The 20,336-nt window shown below is 39.7% G+C and overlaps 1 protein-coding gene across 10 annotated transcripts in view; it reads left to right on the forward strand.

Annotated features, from left to right (window-relative positions):
- The window catches only part of PDE4D (phosphodiesterase 4D), a 1,582,769-nt gene that overhangs the window by 1,519,523 nt on the left and 42,910 nt on the right, over nucleotides 1-20,336 (forward strand). For 9 of the 10 annotated variants that reach the window (XM_042233629.1, XM_060400411.1, XM_042233630.2 and 6 more), the window contains one exon: nucleotides 5,991-6,103. In XM_042233629.1, the coding sequence (XP_042089563.1) occupies nucleotides 5,991-6,103 (113 nt within the window). Of the gene's footprint in view, nucleotides 1-5,851; nucleotides 5,905-5,990; nucleotides 6,104-20,336 lie in introns of those variants that run through there. The other variant, XM_027980064.2, reaches the window with a different exon arrangement.

Genomic DNA, 20,336 nt, shown 5'->3' on the forward strand with positions numbered 1-20,336 from the left:
ATTTATCAATAACTTTATTTCTCAAAATATCTTAATTTCAAACAGAAAGCATCCATACCTGGTGTTCATTGAATCTAAACTCATAGAATTCCAGAATCATGGTATTGGATGGGACCTTTGAAGACATCTGATGAATTCTGAAATGCCCTCTATAGTATAATACCTGACCCACCCAGGTTAATCAATCATGAACAACCTAAAAACCAACACCCCACCCAAATAAAATAGTGTCAGAAGTTACAAAGTAAATAAATATAAGAGCTGGGCAGAAGAGACCACCTAAACAAATCCTTACGTGCTGTAAGGAATGCTTTGTGTAGGAACTGACAGAGATAAAGATTCAAAGACTGTGTCATCCCTGAAGGTTGACTGTAGGTGAGGGAAACACATATGTCTCCTATTCAATATATATTTCAGTTCAGTTCAGTTCAGTCACTCAGTTGTGGCCGACTCTTTGTGACCCCATGAATCACAGCACGCCAGGCCTCCCTGTCCATCACCATCTCCCGGAGTTCACTCAAACTCACATCCATCGAATCGGTGATGCCATCCAGCCATCTCATCCTCTGTCGTCCCCTTTTCCTCCTGCCCCCAATCCCTCCCAGCATCAGAGTCTTTTCCAATGAGTCAACTCTTCGCATGAGGTGGCCAAAGTATTGGAGTTTCAGCTTCAACATCAGTCCTTCCAAAGAACACCCAGGACTGATCTCCTTTTGGATGGACTGGCTGGATCTCCTTGCAGTCCAAGGGACTCTCAAGAGTCTTCTCCAACACCACAGTTCAAAAGCATCAATTCTTTGTCGCTCAGCCTTCTTCACAGTCCAACTCTCACATCCATACATGACCACTGGAAGAACCATCGTCTTGACTAGATGGACCTTTGTTGGCAAAGTAATGTCTCTGCTTTTTAGTACCATATAGACTCATTGAGAATACACAGGAACTGTGAACTACCTTGTTCATTGCTACATCTCCATCATTCAGTGCAGTGTCTGGAAAAGAATCTAGTAGGTCGACAACACAAGGTTATTTAACTCACGGTCTCTCACTTAAACTAAAATAATCTACAAGGTTCTTGTTATTACCTCCAATCTCTTGGTCTCCTGCACTGGCAGGTAGATTCTTGACCATTAGCTCCACTGTACTAGAAGTCAACAAAACCCAATCTTATATTTATTTCATTAAAAAAAATTCTACTAGAGCCTTAGGCAGACCAAGGGAAAAAAATCATAGGTAGTGGGAAGATAGGGAAAAAAACTCACAAAATTATGTATACCTTTTCCTTAGAGGTTTTTTTGAAGTACTAAGTGAAATTTTATATTTTTCATAAGATTTCAAAGTAAGAACTTGATGCCAGAAATACACTTGGAAATGAGAACAGCTTGCCACTGGCAAGCTTTGCTTAAACCTGTTACATGTACACATTCAAAGTGAATCCAACTCCTTCATGTATTTCCCATCAGATAAAATGTATAGACAGAAAAAAGAAATCAGCAAAAGTTAGAGCTAAACTGAACCAATCTTTTACTGTATCAAATTCAGGGAGTGACTAGCTTAGAGTAATACATGGTGAAATGGAAATCATATTTCTCTAGTTGTACCTACTTTAGACACTGTCAACTCCATCCTTAGGAACAAAGAGGTAATTTGGGTGGGAATTAAGAAAGGGGAAGCTGGAATTGCTTAAAATATTATGTATTTAATTATTAATATTTGTTCTTCAGAGCTGTTTAGTGAAGGGCTTTTTTTTTTAACTTTAAGAAAAGTATGAATCAGCTGTTACAGTTTATATTTATTTTTTAATTAAGGGTAAGCAAATGGTGTCCAAAGTAACTGACTTTTTTTTTTTTTGACTTGTTCTCTTCATTTACACCAATAAGCCTGTCTAGGAGTTATGACAAATTTATACAAACCTTTAATCAGTCAAGAGTTGGCAAAGAAACTGACATCCGCAGAGTCACACATTACGTAGAATGGATCCTTTTGCCTCAGTGGTCAATATCCCTGTGACTTGTGGGTAAAAGTAAATGACTGAACATGTCACAAGAAAACGACCTCAACCTCCAGCTCACCGCTGTGGCTCTGAGGTGATTACGGGTGTTTTTTCATCCTTTTCAAAAGGAAGCTGCTGCTTCAGCATCTTCTCCTGGAGCTCCTGGCACTGGTTCAGGCTGTGTGTCAGGGGAACCCTTGATCGCATCACAGTGACGGAAGCCAAGTGCTGGCCTGCAAGAATTGAGGACTGTTTGTTCACAGAAGATCCTGAACAGAAACATGGGTGTCACATAGTTCAAGGGGGCCTTGAAGGAAACCGATGCTGCCGTAGGAGGGGACTTCCAAAGGCTCAAGTTATTTCTCAGTTGCTGTTCCAGAGCCCTCGCCTGGCTTTTGTGGAATCTGGCCAAGAGTTGTTGCTTAGGCAGTTTCTCCCTGTAGTTCCTTCACTTAGACTTCAGACGGGGAAATGAAAGCGTTTTCATATATTTTCAAGTAGTGCCACGGTGATGGCTACTCTCTGGGGACAAAAGTACTTTATTAATGAATGCAGTGTGTGTTCTTGGTAAAACCCCACGTTAAACTAGCTCACACTGTTTTCATCCTGCCAGCTATTGGTGACATTTAGGTGTGTTGTTTGGTGACTCAGTTTCCTGGAGGATACCAGGAAACTCCACATTGAGGCTTTTTTAGTGGGGATGAGAAGGTCAGTTACTCAATGTCTTACAACATTTGGGGTTAAAATTCCTAAAAGTTCAGCTTTAACACTGATCCTGAACAACGCTGGCTAGCCATATTGCCTATAAACCTAGGAATTTGGGAAAAGTAGTATTCTCAGCTCTATGCTAATATCAACAGTAATTCTTGTTTTAACAGGAATTTTTTGAGCAACAATTTTATAGAACAAACTGTTTTTTTGTGGTTAGTAATTATTTTCTTAATTGGTATGTAGATGTGCTCTGGTGATTTTTTTTTCTTTTTTCATTCTCCAAATTTATACAGTGCATGCAAAGGTAGTTAGAACTTAAAATACATACACAGACCACATTTTTATTGTGCGCAAATGCTGATTGTCAGAGGGGCTAATCTATGATTGGGACATAAAGTAGATCTTCTGACACAAGCCGTCCCTCTTGTCACTGTACTGCCTTCTTAAGAGCAAGTCTGGTATTTGAGTGCATAATGTCTTGACGCATGGAAACTTTGCTGAATTACTTTTCTACTCTTAGGATTAAAAATTAAACACTAAAGTGTAACATGTGGAGCCACATCCCGCTAGGTCAAAGGCCTATATTTCTGAAAAGCTTTGAGAAGTTGGTGAGGATGGGAAGGGAGATGGGGAGGTCCCCTGGGGCTCAGACTTTGAGAAAGTTGGAAAGCAGCAGGAGAGAAACACAACACAAAGTCTGTGAGGTGGGGAGAGGGGTTTCCTGGCTTCCGGATATAATCAGTGACTGGAAAGATGGCTGTGAACAAATCCTAGACACAATGGTTATGCATCTCTAACGCACTGGATGTGCTAACTGTGGATGGCCCAAATCAACTGAAACAAGTTAATTTCCTCTTAAAATTCCTACATCCTTATTTTATACCTTAGAGGAAAGAAAAGTCCAAAATAAAACCGCATAATGCATGTACTACCATCACAACTAGGTTACGATATAGTTACATATGGAAGATATTAAGTAAAATCAGAATGTGTTATGGTCATAGGTTTAATGATTGCTTGTGATCTTTAGGGTATGGGATTACAAGGAACTTTCTGCATTCCATCTTTGTGTAATGTTTCAGATTTTATAACAAACATGTTATATTTTTATATACTTAATCAGGGAAAGGCTGTACAGGTAAAATACTTTATACTTGTGATTTAAGATTATCTTTAAGGTTTTTCCTTTTGTTGGGGGAAAAGCTCCAATCTTACACTTTAATTCACCTGGCAAGGTTAGGTAGGTGTTGGTTCGCCTAAAGAAATATTTACAGAGATTGGTGCAGAAAAAAAATTTTTTTAAGTGGAATAAGAGAGGCAGTTTTTAACCTAGAGTTCTCAAAGTGAATAGCAAACAGTTCAAGAATCCTTGATAACAATTAGCCGCATGGCCCATGTAACAAATACTTTGAAAATTATTTTAACTGTTAAAAATTTTATGTAAAAACCTATCTGGAAAATCCCAGGAGCCTGAGATTCAGTCCATGAAATTTTTTGTTGTGCCACTGACCAAATTTCAAGGCAAATGGAGTCCAAATTTCAAGGACAGAATTTCTTCTCCTCCAATACCTGTAGGTTTGAAGACCAAGAAAAGTGATCACACCAACTGCATGTAAGCTTTTCAGATTATGCTTTCTAATTGAGGAGAACAGAAGTTTCGTAAGATGGACTCTTCCTGGGAGTTTGGACGTTTTCCTGCTCTGAAAGGTTTGCTTATCTGTAGGCTAATAGAGTGGTGAAGTTCTCTGCAATTGATCCCCATGGTAGAGCTCCCCCAGGGTCAGTTTTTGTGAATAGAACCTGCTTCCATACGACGTCTTTGAATGTAGTCTTCTTTCAAGTTTGTACTTTATTCTGTGCATGGTAGGTAGAAACACTCTTTCAGACTCTTCCCCTTGGCATCGCATACCACCCTCGTCCCTATTTGCAGTTCGTCTGACGAAGGAAGCAACATAGGCGTAAATTGCCTATGCCCATAAGGCATAAATTGTAAATTGCCCATAAGGCGTGGTGCATTCACACTGCCGTTGAAGATAATTCAGACAATTCTGAATGTGAAAATATAGCATATTGTCAAATCTGTGAATTCGAAGGAGTGCTGGCTCATAACATTGTATGTTTTTGTTTATGTCCACCCCAAAATTTAGACGTAAGGGCTTGGTTGGGAACTCAGCCTGGTCTTAATACAAATAATTTTAATTCCCACAACCACCCTGTCCTCTTCAAGTAGGCAAATCCTAAACCCTCAGAAACCCTAAAATCCAAACCCACGGAAACTGATTGCGCGCGTCCTAAATAACCCAGTTTGTGCGACCCGTCGGGTTCTCCAGGGAAAGCTCGCAGGGTGGTGGAGACGCGGAGGTTCGGGGCCACCCGGACGGGCTGGACTCGGCTGGACGTGCGGGGTCCGCGCGGGCCAGGTGCGCGGCCGCGCGCGCGCGGGCGCGACCCTAGGCGGCGGGCGAGCTGGCGGCGGGCTCTCCACGCCGGGTTTTCCGCCGCTCCTGTCGCACGGGTCCCCGGCAGCCCCACGGAAACACACGCTCGCGACCGTTCCTCGGAGCGAGCAGCGCGGGACGGCGCGGGGTGATGCGGCGGCGAAGCGGCGTGGCGACCAGGGGCCAGGGCGGGCCGTGGCCCCGGGCGATCTAGGCGTGGAGTCGAGGAGGGGCCGGGCGGCGCCGAGGGCCGTGCGGGGCGCGAGGGGGAGTGTTCCCGGAAAGCTGCGGCGATGGAGCCGCGCTGCGCCCGCCGCCGGAGGAGTTGAGAAAGAAAACAGGAAACGTGGTGGCCGCGCAGCCGGCCGCGGCTGATTCATTCGCTTTGAGTGAAGGCTCGGCAGGAGGGGCGGGCGCGGGGCCGCGGCTCGGGGCCGGTCGCCGCGCAGATCGCGCCGGGGACCAGACGCTCCCTCCGCTGGGCGGGCTCGTGGGCGCGCGCGCCACCCCCCCTTCGCCATCCTCCGGCACCAGGACTTCTTCAAAGTCGCATCGTGGGGGTTCTGGTCCATGTAAAAGTTGGCTTGGCGCACTTGGCGCGCCCTCACTGGACGCTGAACGGAGACGCCAAGCTGGAGAGGGCGTGCGTTCCCGAGGCCGGCCGCCCCGCTAGCAGAGCCCCGGCCCCCCTCGCAGTGCCCGGCTCGGCAGTATGAAGAAGCAGCCCTCATGTGCGGGCACCGGGCATCCGAGCATGGCGGGGTACGGCAGGATGGCTCCCTTTGAACTCGCCGGCGGCCCCGTGAAGCGCTTGAGAACTGAGTCCCCCTTTCCCTATCTCTTCGCAGAGGAGGCCTACCAGAAACTGGCCAGCGAGACCCTGGAGGAGCTGGACTGGTGTCTGGACCAGCTAGAGACTCTGCAGACCAGGCACTCCGTCAGTGAGATGGCCTCCAATAAGGTAAGCCCCGGCTCGGCTCTCACCGCGTCCCCTAGGCTGCTGATTCCCACGCTGGTGGAGCCACCAGTCCCCGTGGCCCCGGGAAATACACAGAGGTTTGTCACACACACTGCATTTTGGCTCCCATGGAAGAAGATTTCTGGTGCTGCCTGTGCCCTCCCTCTCTCATCCATTCACTTTGGAGAAATTAAACATTTTACAAAAGCAACTTTGATATAGTTTTGATTGCAATACCCGCAAGACTCAGCGCTCGCGTGTGTGTGTGTGTGTGTGTGTGTGTGTGTGTGTGTGTGTTTGGAGGGGTACTTCTAGGTGACACTTTGCCCTTGCAGCAGTAACGAAATCCTGTCTACTGGCAATCCATGTTTTAGGGTATTCTTCAGATTCTCAGTGGGAAGTAAGAGTTGCTAGAGGTCAATGCAATACCTTGAATGTCACCACCTACCGCACTCACACTCAGAAGAGTTCAGTGAACTTGGAACCTTAATCCACATTTATCTAAGTGTCAGGGTCAGGGTACCCTGTAAGAACTGAGCCTTTGTAGTTTCGCTTGGCCGTATGTGTCCTCAGGGGACGTCAAAGTTAAGGTTATGGTCACTGGCATTGTTACTGTAGATCTTGGAGTTTTCTGAGGTTATTTACAGTGATGATTCAGTGGGGGCATTTTGTGCCATATATGCCAAGGTGCTGGTCTTGGATGGTGGAGTTCAGGGGGCTGAGAAGCAACCTTCCACCTGCCACAGCCTTAAAGCAAGGTACAGTATTGCTCATTTTGGTGGTTTTTTTTTTTTTTTTGGAGTTCCTTTTATTTTTTAAAAAAATATTTAGTTATGTAAGGAAATAATTGGGATTATCTATGTTTTTAATGATTGTTTGGCTCAGGGGCTGGGAGGCATGGGCATGTTGGATGCAGATGCCTGAATGATTTAGCCAGTAAGGACTAACAACTTCATGTGGCAATTAATAACAGTTGCCCCTTAAAGAATATTTAAATATTTTGGCCCACCTATTTACAAGGTCAGGAAGGTTATCCCATTTTACTGCTTATCTACATGCACATATTTTTCAAAGAGCTATGCTTTTTTTTTTTTTTCTGGTTGACTATAGTTTTCATCCCACCTGTTTTTCTCTCATGCAGTTTAAAAAGCTATAGCGTATCACCTACTTGATTGTCTTATCTCTTGACAGCACTTACATAGACAGCAGGATTTTTAACTGAAAAGTTTAGCTTCAGATAAACAAAATAAAAAGGACTCCCCAGTCACTGTCTGTAGGCACTAACTTACCCGTAAGCACACTGACCTACCCATCAGCACACTGACCTACCCATAAGCACACCAATGATCAAATCTGTATCTTTTTTTTTTTTTGGTCATTTAAGCCTCATTTCTAAGTTTGATGTGATTCCTCAACAGAATGACAGGTTATTACTCTTACTCTCTGCCTTGGCATCCGGTGCCATTGTTCTCATCTAGCTAATAAATTCTTAGTTCATTGATTCATTTTATCATATATAGGTTGTTCTTTCATAGTTTGGTTCATAATGGCAGTTGACATATGCTAAGGATCTCCAGTGTCCTGAAGGCTGAATGGGACCATTCTGTAATGGGCCTGAGTTCTTATTCTCTTGCCTGGTTAATTCTGTGTAGTGAAAGGAGAAGCCAGAAGACACCAAAAGATGCGCAAGCCTTTGCTTATATTTTCAAGATGATTTGACAGTGCTTTTTCAGCGCAGTGAACCTCAGCAGCTGTAATTACTTTCCCCCAAAATCTATACTCTTAATGATGAGACCTCTGTTTGAATTTAAAACTGAACATAAAATCTAATCATGTACGTGACTTCAGTTGACAAGTAATTAATTTATCTGTACTTTAAAATGAAAAAGTAAAATTTGAGGTCACAATGATTAGTCAAATGATTTTTTTTTTCTTTTAAAAGCACCAAGTAAGGCGAGGATTTTTTTCTTTTCTTTTTTTTTTTTTTATTGTGAAGTCCCCTCAAGTAGACTTCGGGTTAATTTACAGATTTAATGTAAGAGGTGAGCTTATTTCAAAATGCAGGCATTCTAGCTGTGTTTAAGTCTTGTATTGACATGATCCTTATTTTTAACATTAAAAAAATTAAACTCAGCTGAAGCTGTCGATTAAACTTTTCATGTCTAAGCCATTCATCTTTTTTTTTTTTCCCTTAACTCATTCATTTCTAAATAAGTGCTAAGCTCCTGTGACTTTTTATAGATGAAAACAGATTAGCATAGAAAAAAAAAAAGCTCTTGGTAAAGGTTGTAAAGTTATCCTTCAGCCTGGTAACAAGGGCACGAATAAGTCACATCCACATGAGCTGTAAACTGAGTTGGAGCAGCTGATCTAAAGGTCCCCAGGAGTGATACCAAGTCTAAGTCTGAACTGGAAATGAGACAGCTTGCGTCACACATCCACTAGGTTGTTGAGTATCTCTTGAGTGTGAATGAATAAGTCTGAAACATTGCTTTCGGTTACTAGTCTTATTATCATCCTTTCTTTCTACATGTACTTATTTGAACCAACCAGTATTGTCTTTGAAAAGTTATAATATTTTTCTTTGTTTTCTTCTCTTTTTGAGGCTTTTAAAAAAGTGCCCTAATTGATTAAAATAACACAATAAAATACTAGTAAGAAATCACGATTTTTAACTGATTATTTGGAGAAAATATTTACTATGAAAGTGGATTTGGGTGTGAGGAAGGAGGAAATTGATTCGTCAGACTCATTTAACAAATTGGGTTAATGGATTCTTCATATTAAAAAAATCTGAACGGAAGGAATCTAAACTATTAGCGGTTTTTAAGGGATGCTTTAGAAGCAACTAGATGTATTTCCTGATTGGGATTGTAATGTGTGTAATGCTTATCGATAGTATTGAGACAGGAAAATTATGGAGTTCTTGGCCAATGCCAGTGTTGGCTGTAATACGTGTAGGATGCTTGTACCAAATAGGGGTGAGATTCTCCAGACGGCATTTAATTTGAGTGGTTAAATTGACAGCGTTTACTTTCATAAGCACATTAATCTGCCTGAGATTTGTACAGATTTCCTTGAGTTAAGAGAGGTTTTGGTGATGTCTCAAAGCTTTGGTGGCAGACAGATCTGGAAGTTGAATCACAGTTTTATTCCTTACTAGCTGAGTTACATTAGAGAAATGACAGACTTTTTTAGCTAGTTTCCTTAGCATAAGATGAGCACAATGATACTTGTTTTGAAAGGTCAGAGTTTGAAAGAATATGTATAAAATAGCTAGCTAATAATGTCTGATATGTCTGACATGGCCCTGTTGTTAGTAGTATTATTGAACGTTTAGGTTCAACTTGATTCATTGCTTACTTGGCTAATTTTTTTTTTTTTTAAACCATTCAGTTGTCATCTATGCTTGGTATTTTAAGTTTCACGGGTTTTTATAATCCAGTTCTTAATTTTGATAATACAGTTCTGTCTATAGCACACATTTCTATATTACAAAAAAGTGTTTATACTTTCTTTAGCATAATATAGGCATAAACATTTTGAAGTTCTAATTAAAAGCTTAATCTTTTCTTAAATTTCAGCTACAGAATTGGAAACAGAAGAGCTAAATATTTTTCCTGTTTTATTCTAAAAATGAAAATACAGCACTTATTAATTTTTAGAAAATATTAAACATAATGTGGGATTGGCAGGTATAGTTCCATCCTTTGTAAAAATTTTGCCAGTCTAAAGTAACTTTTAAGACTGTTGTAAAGGCCAAATAGTTTCACAGTATTTTTGGTTACCTTTTTCTCATGGAAAGTAAATTGAGGCTGTGAGGAGGGTAGGCCAGGAATCTAAGCATCAAAGGTTACGCTACAAAACTGTATCCTCTTGTGACCCAACAATGCACATTTCACCAGACCCTCAGTGTAAGTGTGGCGATATTTGAAGGGGAAGATAAAATCATCTTAATCGCCCCACCACCACCACCAAATATATCACTATAAAAATGAATTGGTCCTCTTCTCTAAATTTGGGGCAGTTCTGAGGCTTGGCGTTACTGGAACCTACTTGCTTGAAGCCCTTATACTTCAAGGGGCTTCCCTGGTGGCTCAGTGGTAAAGAATACACCTGCTAAATGCAGGCGATGTGGATTCCATCCCTGGGTGGGGAACATCCCCTGGAGTAAGAAATGGCAACCCACTCCAGTATTTGTGCCTAGAGAATTCCATAGAGGAGCCTGGGATCGCAAGGAGTCAGAAAGAGAAACATGCACACATACATACACACACATACATACACAGTGCTTCAAACTGAAAGTCTGTCTCGAGGTTGAGATTCAGGTGTCCTTCTAAAAGACTGAAGGATTTTTATTGTTGTTGTTTCAGGCATATGTAGGCCAGCTTTGCAAACGTAGATATGACTTCTTTATGGAATTTATTTTGTCTGGTTTTAACAAAGATCTCTATCATGTTTCTTTTGCCTACAAATTAAATTGCTTTTCTGGGATGCTCTTTCCTAGTATTTTTGCTGTCTACTCCCCCTGCTGATTTTTAATAGTCAGTGCATATGTAACATATACTATAGCTTTCTGTGATTGCTGATGTATTTTATTCTGGCAAAAGTGATGCTGGAATGACCACTATAGAATGTTCACAAGAAATGGCTAAATCTTAAGATTTTTCAGCATTACATGAGTATAAGATGGCTCAGGAAAGATATAAATGCTTAATTTTGTTGAGAAGAAAGCAAAAAGTTGGAAAAGGCATTTTAATTTTGTGAAGAGCAAAGAGCAAATAACAATAATTTTCTTTAAAATATCAAAACTTATTGACTTAGTCATGTAAGAGTTGTTAACAGTTAATCAACGTATTTAAAGGAAAACTCTAAATTTTTAGAAAAGAAAATATCATTCATAAATGAAGATACTCAACTTACTGATGCTTTAAGTTTGCTCACTGCTTTTTCATCTACTTTATAAAAGTAGATTTGGCCAAGATTTATGTAGTTTACATATAGAGCCTTAAAGTTAACATGAAGAATTGGAAGTGGTTGTTTCATGATCACTGTTTACAAAAATACTTTATTTGCTTATAAGTAATAATAGAAAGAAGGGAAGCACTTTTTACCAGATATTTTTATGTTTAATTAAATAGAAAAGCCCTTAATTTTAACCCCTTAACTTTAACTTTAAAACCGTAAGGATTACTGTAAATCTTAATTTATCTCTTTTGTCATCAACTTGGCTCCTGTATTGGTATTTAATGGCAGTAAGCTTAATTTTCTTAAAATAATTATCAAAAACTTTTAATTTTGTAACTCAATAAAGTAGTTGTTCCTTGAGAATTGCTTTCAGTCATTAAAATTTTGACTTAATTATAGGATAGTGGTAACTTCTGTCTCAGAGTGTTATGAACTATGTCCTTTTTTTTTTTTTTTTTAATTTCAAAATGTAAGGCTTGGCCAAAATAAAATAGTACTTTTCCCAATATCTGAATAGTTTGAGCATGTTGAAGAAGGTTGCAGGCTCAGTTGCGTCCAACTCTTTGCAACCCCATGCCTGCCAGGTTCCTCTGTCTGTGGGATTTCTCAGGGAAGAATTCTGGAGTGGGTTGCCGTTTCCTCCTCCAGGGTATCTTCCTAACCCAGGGATCAAACCCACATCTCTTGTGCCACCTGGGAAGTCCAGATTAAGCACGTTTGCCCCTAAATAGCAAGGATAATAATGATTTTACTCAATTTTAAAAGATTCCTGTGATATTGACAGGAATACCTGTCTCTGTGACTATGTGATAATCATAGATTGTAGCTATTCCTTAAGATACACATAATTATGGCAGATATGAAACACTGATAATGATTTCCACTAAATCCATAAAATATTGTATAAAATATGATTTCCTCTTTTTCCAGAAAGAGATCAATACTTTAAAACTGCAAATAGCTAGGCTGTATTTTGTGACAGCATAGCTTTCTCTACCGGGTAGTAATATTGTGCCTTACTAGTGGTGATAGTTGAATTGACACTATTAGTCTGAGATCTTTCTGGGAAGTAGAGAGAGGGGTAGCCTTGCCTGCATTTTGATACTCACATTAGTTTTAAAAGACATTTTAAGTTACTCTAACAAGGAGTGAGATGAGGAGAGTGAGCCTTCGTATCTGCTTAAACAACAAACATTTCTGCTTTGTTCATTGTGAAATTAGTTAAATTGGATTACCAACTCCAGTGGTGTTAACTTTATTATTCTTTACACTTAAGAAAATACTTCATCTTTAGTGAAGGATTTGTTGTTGTTGTTGTTATTTTTAATGTCCTGGACTTTTTGGTCTTGTTTTGCTGTGCTTTATGTGTGATGAGGATGAATGGCATTTACATTTCTCCTGAGATATATACCAATGCTTATGGCAACTTTGTAGAGTAGAAAGGACATAGATGTTTTTTGTCAGGCAGGCTTGGTTTCAGATTCCAGCTCTGCTGCATTCTACCTAGTATTTTGAGCAACATGCCTCGCTCCTCTGAATTTCAATTTCTTCATTTCTAAATGGAGATAATAAAAGGGGAAAATAAAATTGAAAGATTGTTAAGACCATCAGATATATAGAAAATTCAATTTGGTGAATAGTGTATATTGGGTGTTCAATAAATTACATGTAATTTATTCTGTCCCTCATCTGTATTGGAAAGGAGAGATTAAGAAAAGCTATATGTCAAATACTCCTAATGTAAGAACATAATATTTCTTAGAAGAAAAATGTGACTTTTGTTCTATAATAGATTTGGAGTTAGTGTTCTCAAACTTCCTGTGTACATTCATAACTATGTTATGTTATGTATGTATGTTATGTTATATATGTTAAATATTTTTAGTTAAAGCATTTATTTTTAAAAGGTAAGTGTCCACAAGAGTGCCTCATCTTAAGCAAAGAATTACATAAAATCATGGATTTGATGTTCTATTATAATTGTTTTTAATGTACATTGAAATTAATTTGTAACAAAATGAGAAAGTTTTTAATCCACACTGCATTACAGACAACAGGCATATTTTTGGTTGTACGAGTCTAAATTGGCAGTAAGAACCATTTGGTTAGAAAGATATGTCTGTTTTAAACAACCTTGGTTTTTCTTCTCTGCCATTAATGAGATCTCCCCACTAGAGGAGAAAATACCAGATTTCAAACAGAATGGTCTATGGATTTAGAGCACTCTCCCAATCTCTGTCTTTTACTAAATTTAAATGGGACAGTTTACCTTGTATGATTCAGTTTCCTCATCTGTGATGTAGTTGCTGTGATGATTCCATGAATTGAAAGATGAGAGTTATCTAGACAAGAGTCAGGAACATAGTGGGTGCTTAGTAATGTTGAGTCCTTTATATCCTTCTGTAAAGGAATATCATCTTTCTTTTCTTCTTTTGTGGGGTAAGGGTTAGAGAAGGTGTGTGTTTGTGATCCTGATACTGATGCTTCCAGTGAGCTTTTGAGAGAGAATGGTGGCCTAATGATGCTGTGAACCACATAGGACTATTGGAATGTTTCATTTTCTCTTCTCTCTGTCAATGACTTTTCAGTGGAGTTTACCTTTTGTTTCTTTGTATAATTTTATAGTATAGCCCATCAAAATGGCCTGAGGTTTTATCAGAATACCTAAAACTCTCTAAGCTGTTTTCTAGCAGAAATAACCTAAAACAGTGGATAATAGTCCAGTGATTTTTTTTTTCGTAAATGGATGCACCCTGTCATTCCTCTGAATGAGACTGAAAGTAACCCAGTCACAGAATCTCTTATTTTAATATTTATATTCAGGACATAGCTTTCTAAGGTCTTAGCAACTTAACCATCTAGTGTATGCAGACATTTCCTTGTTCTGTCAGCTGAGAAAGCCTAAAGCAGCGGCACCCCAGGGGCACTGAACACATCTAGCAGCCTCATCTTGGTTTCTAATACCCTTCTCCAACAGAAGGTGGCAGGACTCTGCGGAGAAGTAGCTGATTCTAGAACTGGCGCAGGGAGTCAAGCTGGCGCATGCGTAGTGCCAGAAACTAGGGAGGTACCCGAAGAAGTGTTGCTGGGAGCACGGCAAAGGGACGCAAGAGCAAACTGAAAAAGCTCCCAGTTCCCAGCTGGAATGGCTTGATGGAGAAAATAAACTGGGACTATAATCCAGGGTATAAAACAAATATCCATGAGTTCATACTGATACAGTTTATTGAATAAATACTTAAATGAGGGAGAAGAGACAAATCCCCTGTCCAAATAATTTATGTAGATACTCTGCTCTCAAGGAGAAAAAGCATAACTCCTCACTGCTTAAGTGTGGGCTGGGCATACTGACCTCCTTCCAAAAAAGCACAATGTGGAAAGAGGGAACAGCACCTCTACTGTAGAAAAGCCTGACAGATACACACCACCTCAGCCAGTGATCAAAGCTGACAGCAGTTCTGGTAAGTCAAATTGTAGTTGATGCCCTTGATATGATCTGATGAAAATGGTACTAACATTGGTGTTTCCTACAAAAAACATATAACCCCACTCTAAACACGAGAAGAACATCAGCTAGTTCTTAGTTGAGGGACGTTCTACAAAATACGTGACCAGTAACTCCTCAAGACTATGAAGGTCATCAAACACAAGGAAAATCTGAGAAACTCACAGCCAAAAGGAGCCAAAGGAGACGTGATGACTAAATGTAATGTGTCCTGGGTGGAATCCTGGAACAGAAAGGAATATTCGGTGAAAGCTATGGAAATCTGTGTGCATTTTTGCTAATAATAATGTATCAGTATTGGTTTAGTAATTAGGACAAATGTGCCCCTATAGTAAGATATTAGTAATTGGGGAGACTGGGTGTGGGACATATGGGAACTCTCTGTACTTATCTTCACAGTTTTTCTGTAAAAAAAGAACTTTTCTGAAATAAAAGGGTTATCAAACAAACCATCCTGTAGGGTCTATCTGGAATATTAACCTTTTCTATGAAGTTCTTTCTGTCCTATCTTTCCCCATATCTCCCATCCTGAAAAAAAAAAAAAAAAAAAAAGAGTGTTAGTCGCTTAGTGTTTTCCACCTCTTTGCAACCCCATGGACTGTATGTAGCCAGTCAGACTCCTCTGGCCATGGGATTCTCTAGGCAAGAATACTGGGGTGGGTTGCCATTCCCTTCTCCAGGGGATCTTCACGACCCAGGGGTTGAGCCTGGGTTTCCTGTATTGCAGGAAGATTCTTTACCATCTGAACCACCAAGTAAACTTATCTCCCATCCTAGCCACTCCTAATTGGGTATAATGTCTCTTCCCTTTGATCTTCTGTGGGACTTTATTTGTAGTTGTGTTAACTGTGTATAATATTTTTTCTTTGTTTTATTCCCATCTCATGGTACATTAGGTTGTTAGTCTTATTCATTTTCCAGCCCCCATTACATGGGACACAAAGCTGTGCTAGACAGATGCTCAGTAAACATTGGGTGAATTGTCTGAATGGTATTGTGGGGGTGATTCTTGAAAACCACCATTAAATGGTTTTGGTTCTCAGTGCTGTAGGAATCATCACTGATCAATCTTAAGGACTAAGTTTATTTTTACTCATCTAAGCCCTAAAGCTTTAGAAGATAAAAATTCTTCCTTTATTTGCTTCAGTTTTGTTGTCAGAATCTTTGCATGGGAGTTACTGAACACTTACTCAGATAATTGAAGAAATTTATCATAATTTTTCTAATTATCACTTGAGTAGAATTAATAGAAATTAATAAAATTTAAAAATGCTGTTTCTGCCTTCCACTTAGTTTTTTGATGGTTTTGGTAGTATTTAGCATGGTCAGTATTTCAAAGCATCATAGTTAGTATTATTCATCTCAGACTCAAGCCTTATGTGTTAGAACTAAAAGAGGCAGAAGTAGGGACTTGCCTGGTGGTCCAGTGTCTAAGACTCTCCTCTCCTGGTGCAGGGGGCTCAGGTTTGATCCCTGGTCAGGGAACTGGGTCCTGCATGCTGCAACTGAGACCCAGCACAGCCAAATAAATCTAAAAAATAAAGAAATAAACAAGGTGAAAGTGATCGTTTGTCTGACTTATCTAATATCAGTTGGAAAACGAGACCCAAACTCGTCCACATCTACCTGGGCAGGTAGAATTTCTTGACTTCTTATGTAGTTCACTGTCATTTGCAGTTTTGTATGCCGTCTTTATCTCAGCTTGTTTTCATAAATTGCAGGAGGGAGGTACATTTTTTCTTTTCCTTTGAATGTGTTAGTGGAATACAAGCCATGTTTCTGATAAGCATATGGATTCAGTAACTCTTCAAGTATATAACCAATGAGTTTTCTACCCAGCCACTAGGAGTACTGGTGAGTTCTGTATCGCTTTTAGCCCCAACCTAGTGAGTGTCAATGTATTATTTTGTAGTTGGTCGTATAAATTCGTAGTGTATGTGTGGCATTGGTTAATGTAAATGCCATTCTCCACTTTGGATTACAGCCTTAGAGTCTGTACATGATAGTTGATGCCTGTAGGAAAGTGGTTTTCCTGTTATTAAGAGTCCTGATCATTTCCCACATAAAAACCTCAGTCCATCATGCTCATCAGAAATTATAGCATAGTTTATAGTGAGTTTAGTCTCATCTCATTAAGTTGAAAGTTTGTACTAATACTATACAGGTAAAAGCCATACAAGTCATAGTGATGGCCTTAAGCTATTCTCTCTTCTCTGTACCTGTTGTAGCAATAACATTCTTATAGGTTTGTTCCCAGTAAAAATGACACATCTGGCTTTGAATATTAGGCTTTCCAGATGGTGCTAGGGGTAAAGAACCTGCCTGCCAATGCAGGAGACGTGAGAGATGTGGGTTCAATCCCTAGGTTGGGAAGATCCCCTGGAGGAGAAAATGGCAACCCACTCCAGTATCCTTGCCTGGAGAATCCCATGCACAGAGAAGCCTGATGAACTACAGTCCATGGGGTCGCAGAGTCGGACACGACTGACGTGACTTAGCATGCATGCACATCTGAATTCTGTCCCTGCTAGCCTGAGAAGAAAGGGTGTGCTTGTTGGGTTTTTGCCCGTTGGGGAGTATACTGTGCAGATTTACCCAGGCAGCTGGGAACCCAGGCTGTTGGGTTCCCGGCAGCCTCTCTGGTCTGCTGCACTGTAATCCCCATGGTGGCAGCCTCTGGCGTTTATTGCTGGCAAGCAGTGTGCTTGCAGACATAGGCACCATAATAGGAAACTTCTCAGCCTGTCATAAACAGGCCTGGAGAGTAGCAGGCACAGGCCTGACAGGGATGTGTCCATAGCAACCAGGCAGAGATGAGGCTGATGTCGTGGAGTAAGTCCAGGCTGATGTCTGTCTTCTTCATTTCAAAAAATAACTGGCTGATTTTTAAGGCTGCTTTCCATTGTTGGCATAGCAGTGTTTTGGTCTCTTTGTCTTTGCTTTAGACCGAAATATGAATAAAGATGTCTTAAATAATGCTCTCCAAAATATTTTGAGAGGATATATCAAAGTATTTTCCTTTTGCTAAGTCTAATTCTACCTGCTCATTCCAGTCCATACAACATTAGGAAGAAAGAACAGCTATTTCATTACAGTGGAAAATTATTTTTTTAAGAATCATATAAAAATAGGATTATCATGTGTATATTTAAAGAATTATAAGTTATATTGAACTACACAGAATTACAAAGAAAAGAGCATTTCTTAGTAAGGAGACTTTTCATTGTTTTTGCCTTTACATCAAGTTCAAGTTTTAGAAAAAGAGTACATTCTTTGACAAAAAAAGATTCTATTCTATATTTGCTAGGTTTCTTTTTCAAGCTTCAGAAAAATAATGAACTGCAACTTTACCTGTAATGACTTTGTTGCAAGAATTTAAGAATGGGCTTTAATAGTTTTTAATAAAGAGGTAGAAATGCTTTCATGGGCGCTTTAAATATTTATGTGTCATTTCACTATTTGTAAGGAACCCTTGTTTAATAAAAGAGGTTCAAGACTGCAAAGGATGAAAAAAGCTGTAAATTTGTTGAGTATATAAAAATTTAGATAGACTTAAGAGAAAGTCTTGAACTTTTATTTATTTGTTTTTTTAAGATTAGGTATTGGGTAGAAATTTGCCAGCTTGCCCCTTCCCTTTATTTATTTATTTTTTTCAGTTATCACTGGTCCTCTTACACTTTGTTTTGAATATTTAAAATCAGTTTCAATAGTACACTCTGATAAGAGTGAAACTAATTAAAATTATCTTTGATATACATGTTGGATTTCTGCTGTTTTCTTAATCTTATATTCTCACTATGGTTTCTTAGCTCTCTATAAGGGTAAGTGATAGTTGGGCTTCAATAAATGTTTTTTACTAGAGGTATTCTTATTTCTTTAATACACATCAGGAAGGATTAGTGTACTTTCTCCTGGAAGATACTGTTTAGGCTTGCATCTTAATTTTCACATGCTAGCAAGGTAATGCTCAAAATCCTTCAAGCTAGGCTTAAATAGTATGTGAACCAAGAACTTCCAGATGTACAAGCTGGATTTAGAAAAGGCAGAGGAACCAGAGATCAAATTGGCAACGTCCGTTGAATCAGAAAAAGCACGGGAATTCCAGAAAAACATCTACTTGCGTCATTGACTACGCTAAAGCCTTTGACTGTGTGGATCAGAGCAAACTGTGGAAAAGTCTTAAAGAAATGGGAATACCAGACCATCTTATCTGCTTCCTGCAAAACCTGTATGCAGGACAAGAAGCAACAGTTAGAGCCAGACGTGGAACAACAGACTGGTTTAAAACCGAGAAAGGAGTACATCAAGACTATATACAGTCACCCTGATTATTTAACTTAAATGCAGAGTACCTCATGTGAAACGCTCGGCTGGATGAAGCACAAGCTGGAATCAAGATTGTTGGGAGAAATATCAATAACCTCAGATATGCAGATGACACCACCCTTATGGCAGAAAGTGAAGAGGAACTAAACAGCCTCTTGATGAAGGTAAAAGAGGAAAGTGAGAAAACTGGCTTAAAACTTAACATTCAGAAAACTAAAATCATGGCATCCGATCCCATCACTTCATAGCAAATAGATGGGGAAACAGTGGAAACAGTGCCAGATTTTATTGTATTGGGCCCCAACGTTACTGAGGACGGTCATTGCAGCCACGAAATTAAGATTCTTGCTCCTTGGAAGAGAAGCTATGACAAACCTAGACAGCATATTAAAAAACAAAAACATCACTTTGCTGACAAAGGTCCATTTAATCAAATCTGTGGGTTTTCCAGTCGTCATGTACAGATGTGACAGTTGGACCATAAAGAAGGCTGAGTGCTGAAGAATTGTTGCTTTTGACCTGTGATGTTGGAGAAGACTCTTGAGAGTCCCTTGGACTGCAGGGAGATCAAACCAGTCAATCCTAAAGAAATCAACCCTGAATAGTTATTGTAAGGACTAATGCTGAAGCTGAAGCTCCAATACTTTGGCTACCAGATGCAAAGATCCGACTCATTGGAAAAAATGCTGATGCTGGGAAAGATTGAGGACAGGAAGAGAAGGGGACGACAGGATGAGGTGGTTGGATGGCTTCACTGACTCAACGGACATGAGTTTGAGCAAGCTCAGGGAGATAGTGAAGGACAGGGAAGCCTGGCATGCTGCAGTTCACGGGGTCTCAGAGAGTCAGACATGACTTAGCTACTGAATGACAACAACAATTTAATTTTTCTAGGTGTGTTAAAGAGCAGTAAAATGATAAAGGGTATATCATCGAAGAGCCAAAAAAGAAGCGTCATTACATCATTACAGATTGAATATTCAGTTCCTAAAGGAAAGGAATTTGTTCTCTCCAAAGAAGAATTCAATGGAAGAATTACTTCAGCCTTATTTTCAAACATTTCGATATTATCCATTTGCTATGTTTGGTACCTGTAAATAGTCTTTGATTACACTGATCGGGAAACATCAGTATGTGCCTTATTACCTGATGTGAGATATGGTCCTGATGTTGATTCGTCCCTCAAACCTTGCATTTCCAACTTAGTCCCAGAAATAGTACCCTATGTGTCAAAACAATTTGTCCTGTTTTTAAAGGTGAAAAACTGATGCTCAGTTAAACTTGTCCGAGATCCATATGCTACTTAATAGATGTAATGAAAGTTTTCCTAAGAATATAACATCTAGGGAAAAGGCTGGGAGATAGGAAAACAATGTTTGTTCTCAAGCTGCCTTTTCAAAGGATGTACTAATAACTTTACTTATTTAGTGAGCACTC

Source organism: Ovis aries, chromosome 16, assembly GCF_016772045.2.
Source record: "Ovis aries strain OAR_USU_Benz2616 breed Rambouillet chromosome 16, ARS-UI_Ramb_v3.0, whole genome shotgun sequence".
In the NCBI taxonomy this organism is placed as follows: Eukaryota; Metazoa; Chordata; class Mammalia; order Artiodactyla; family Bovidae; genus Ovis; species Ovis aries.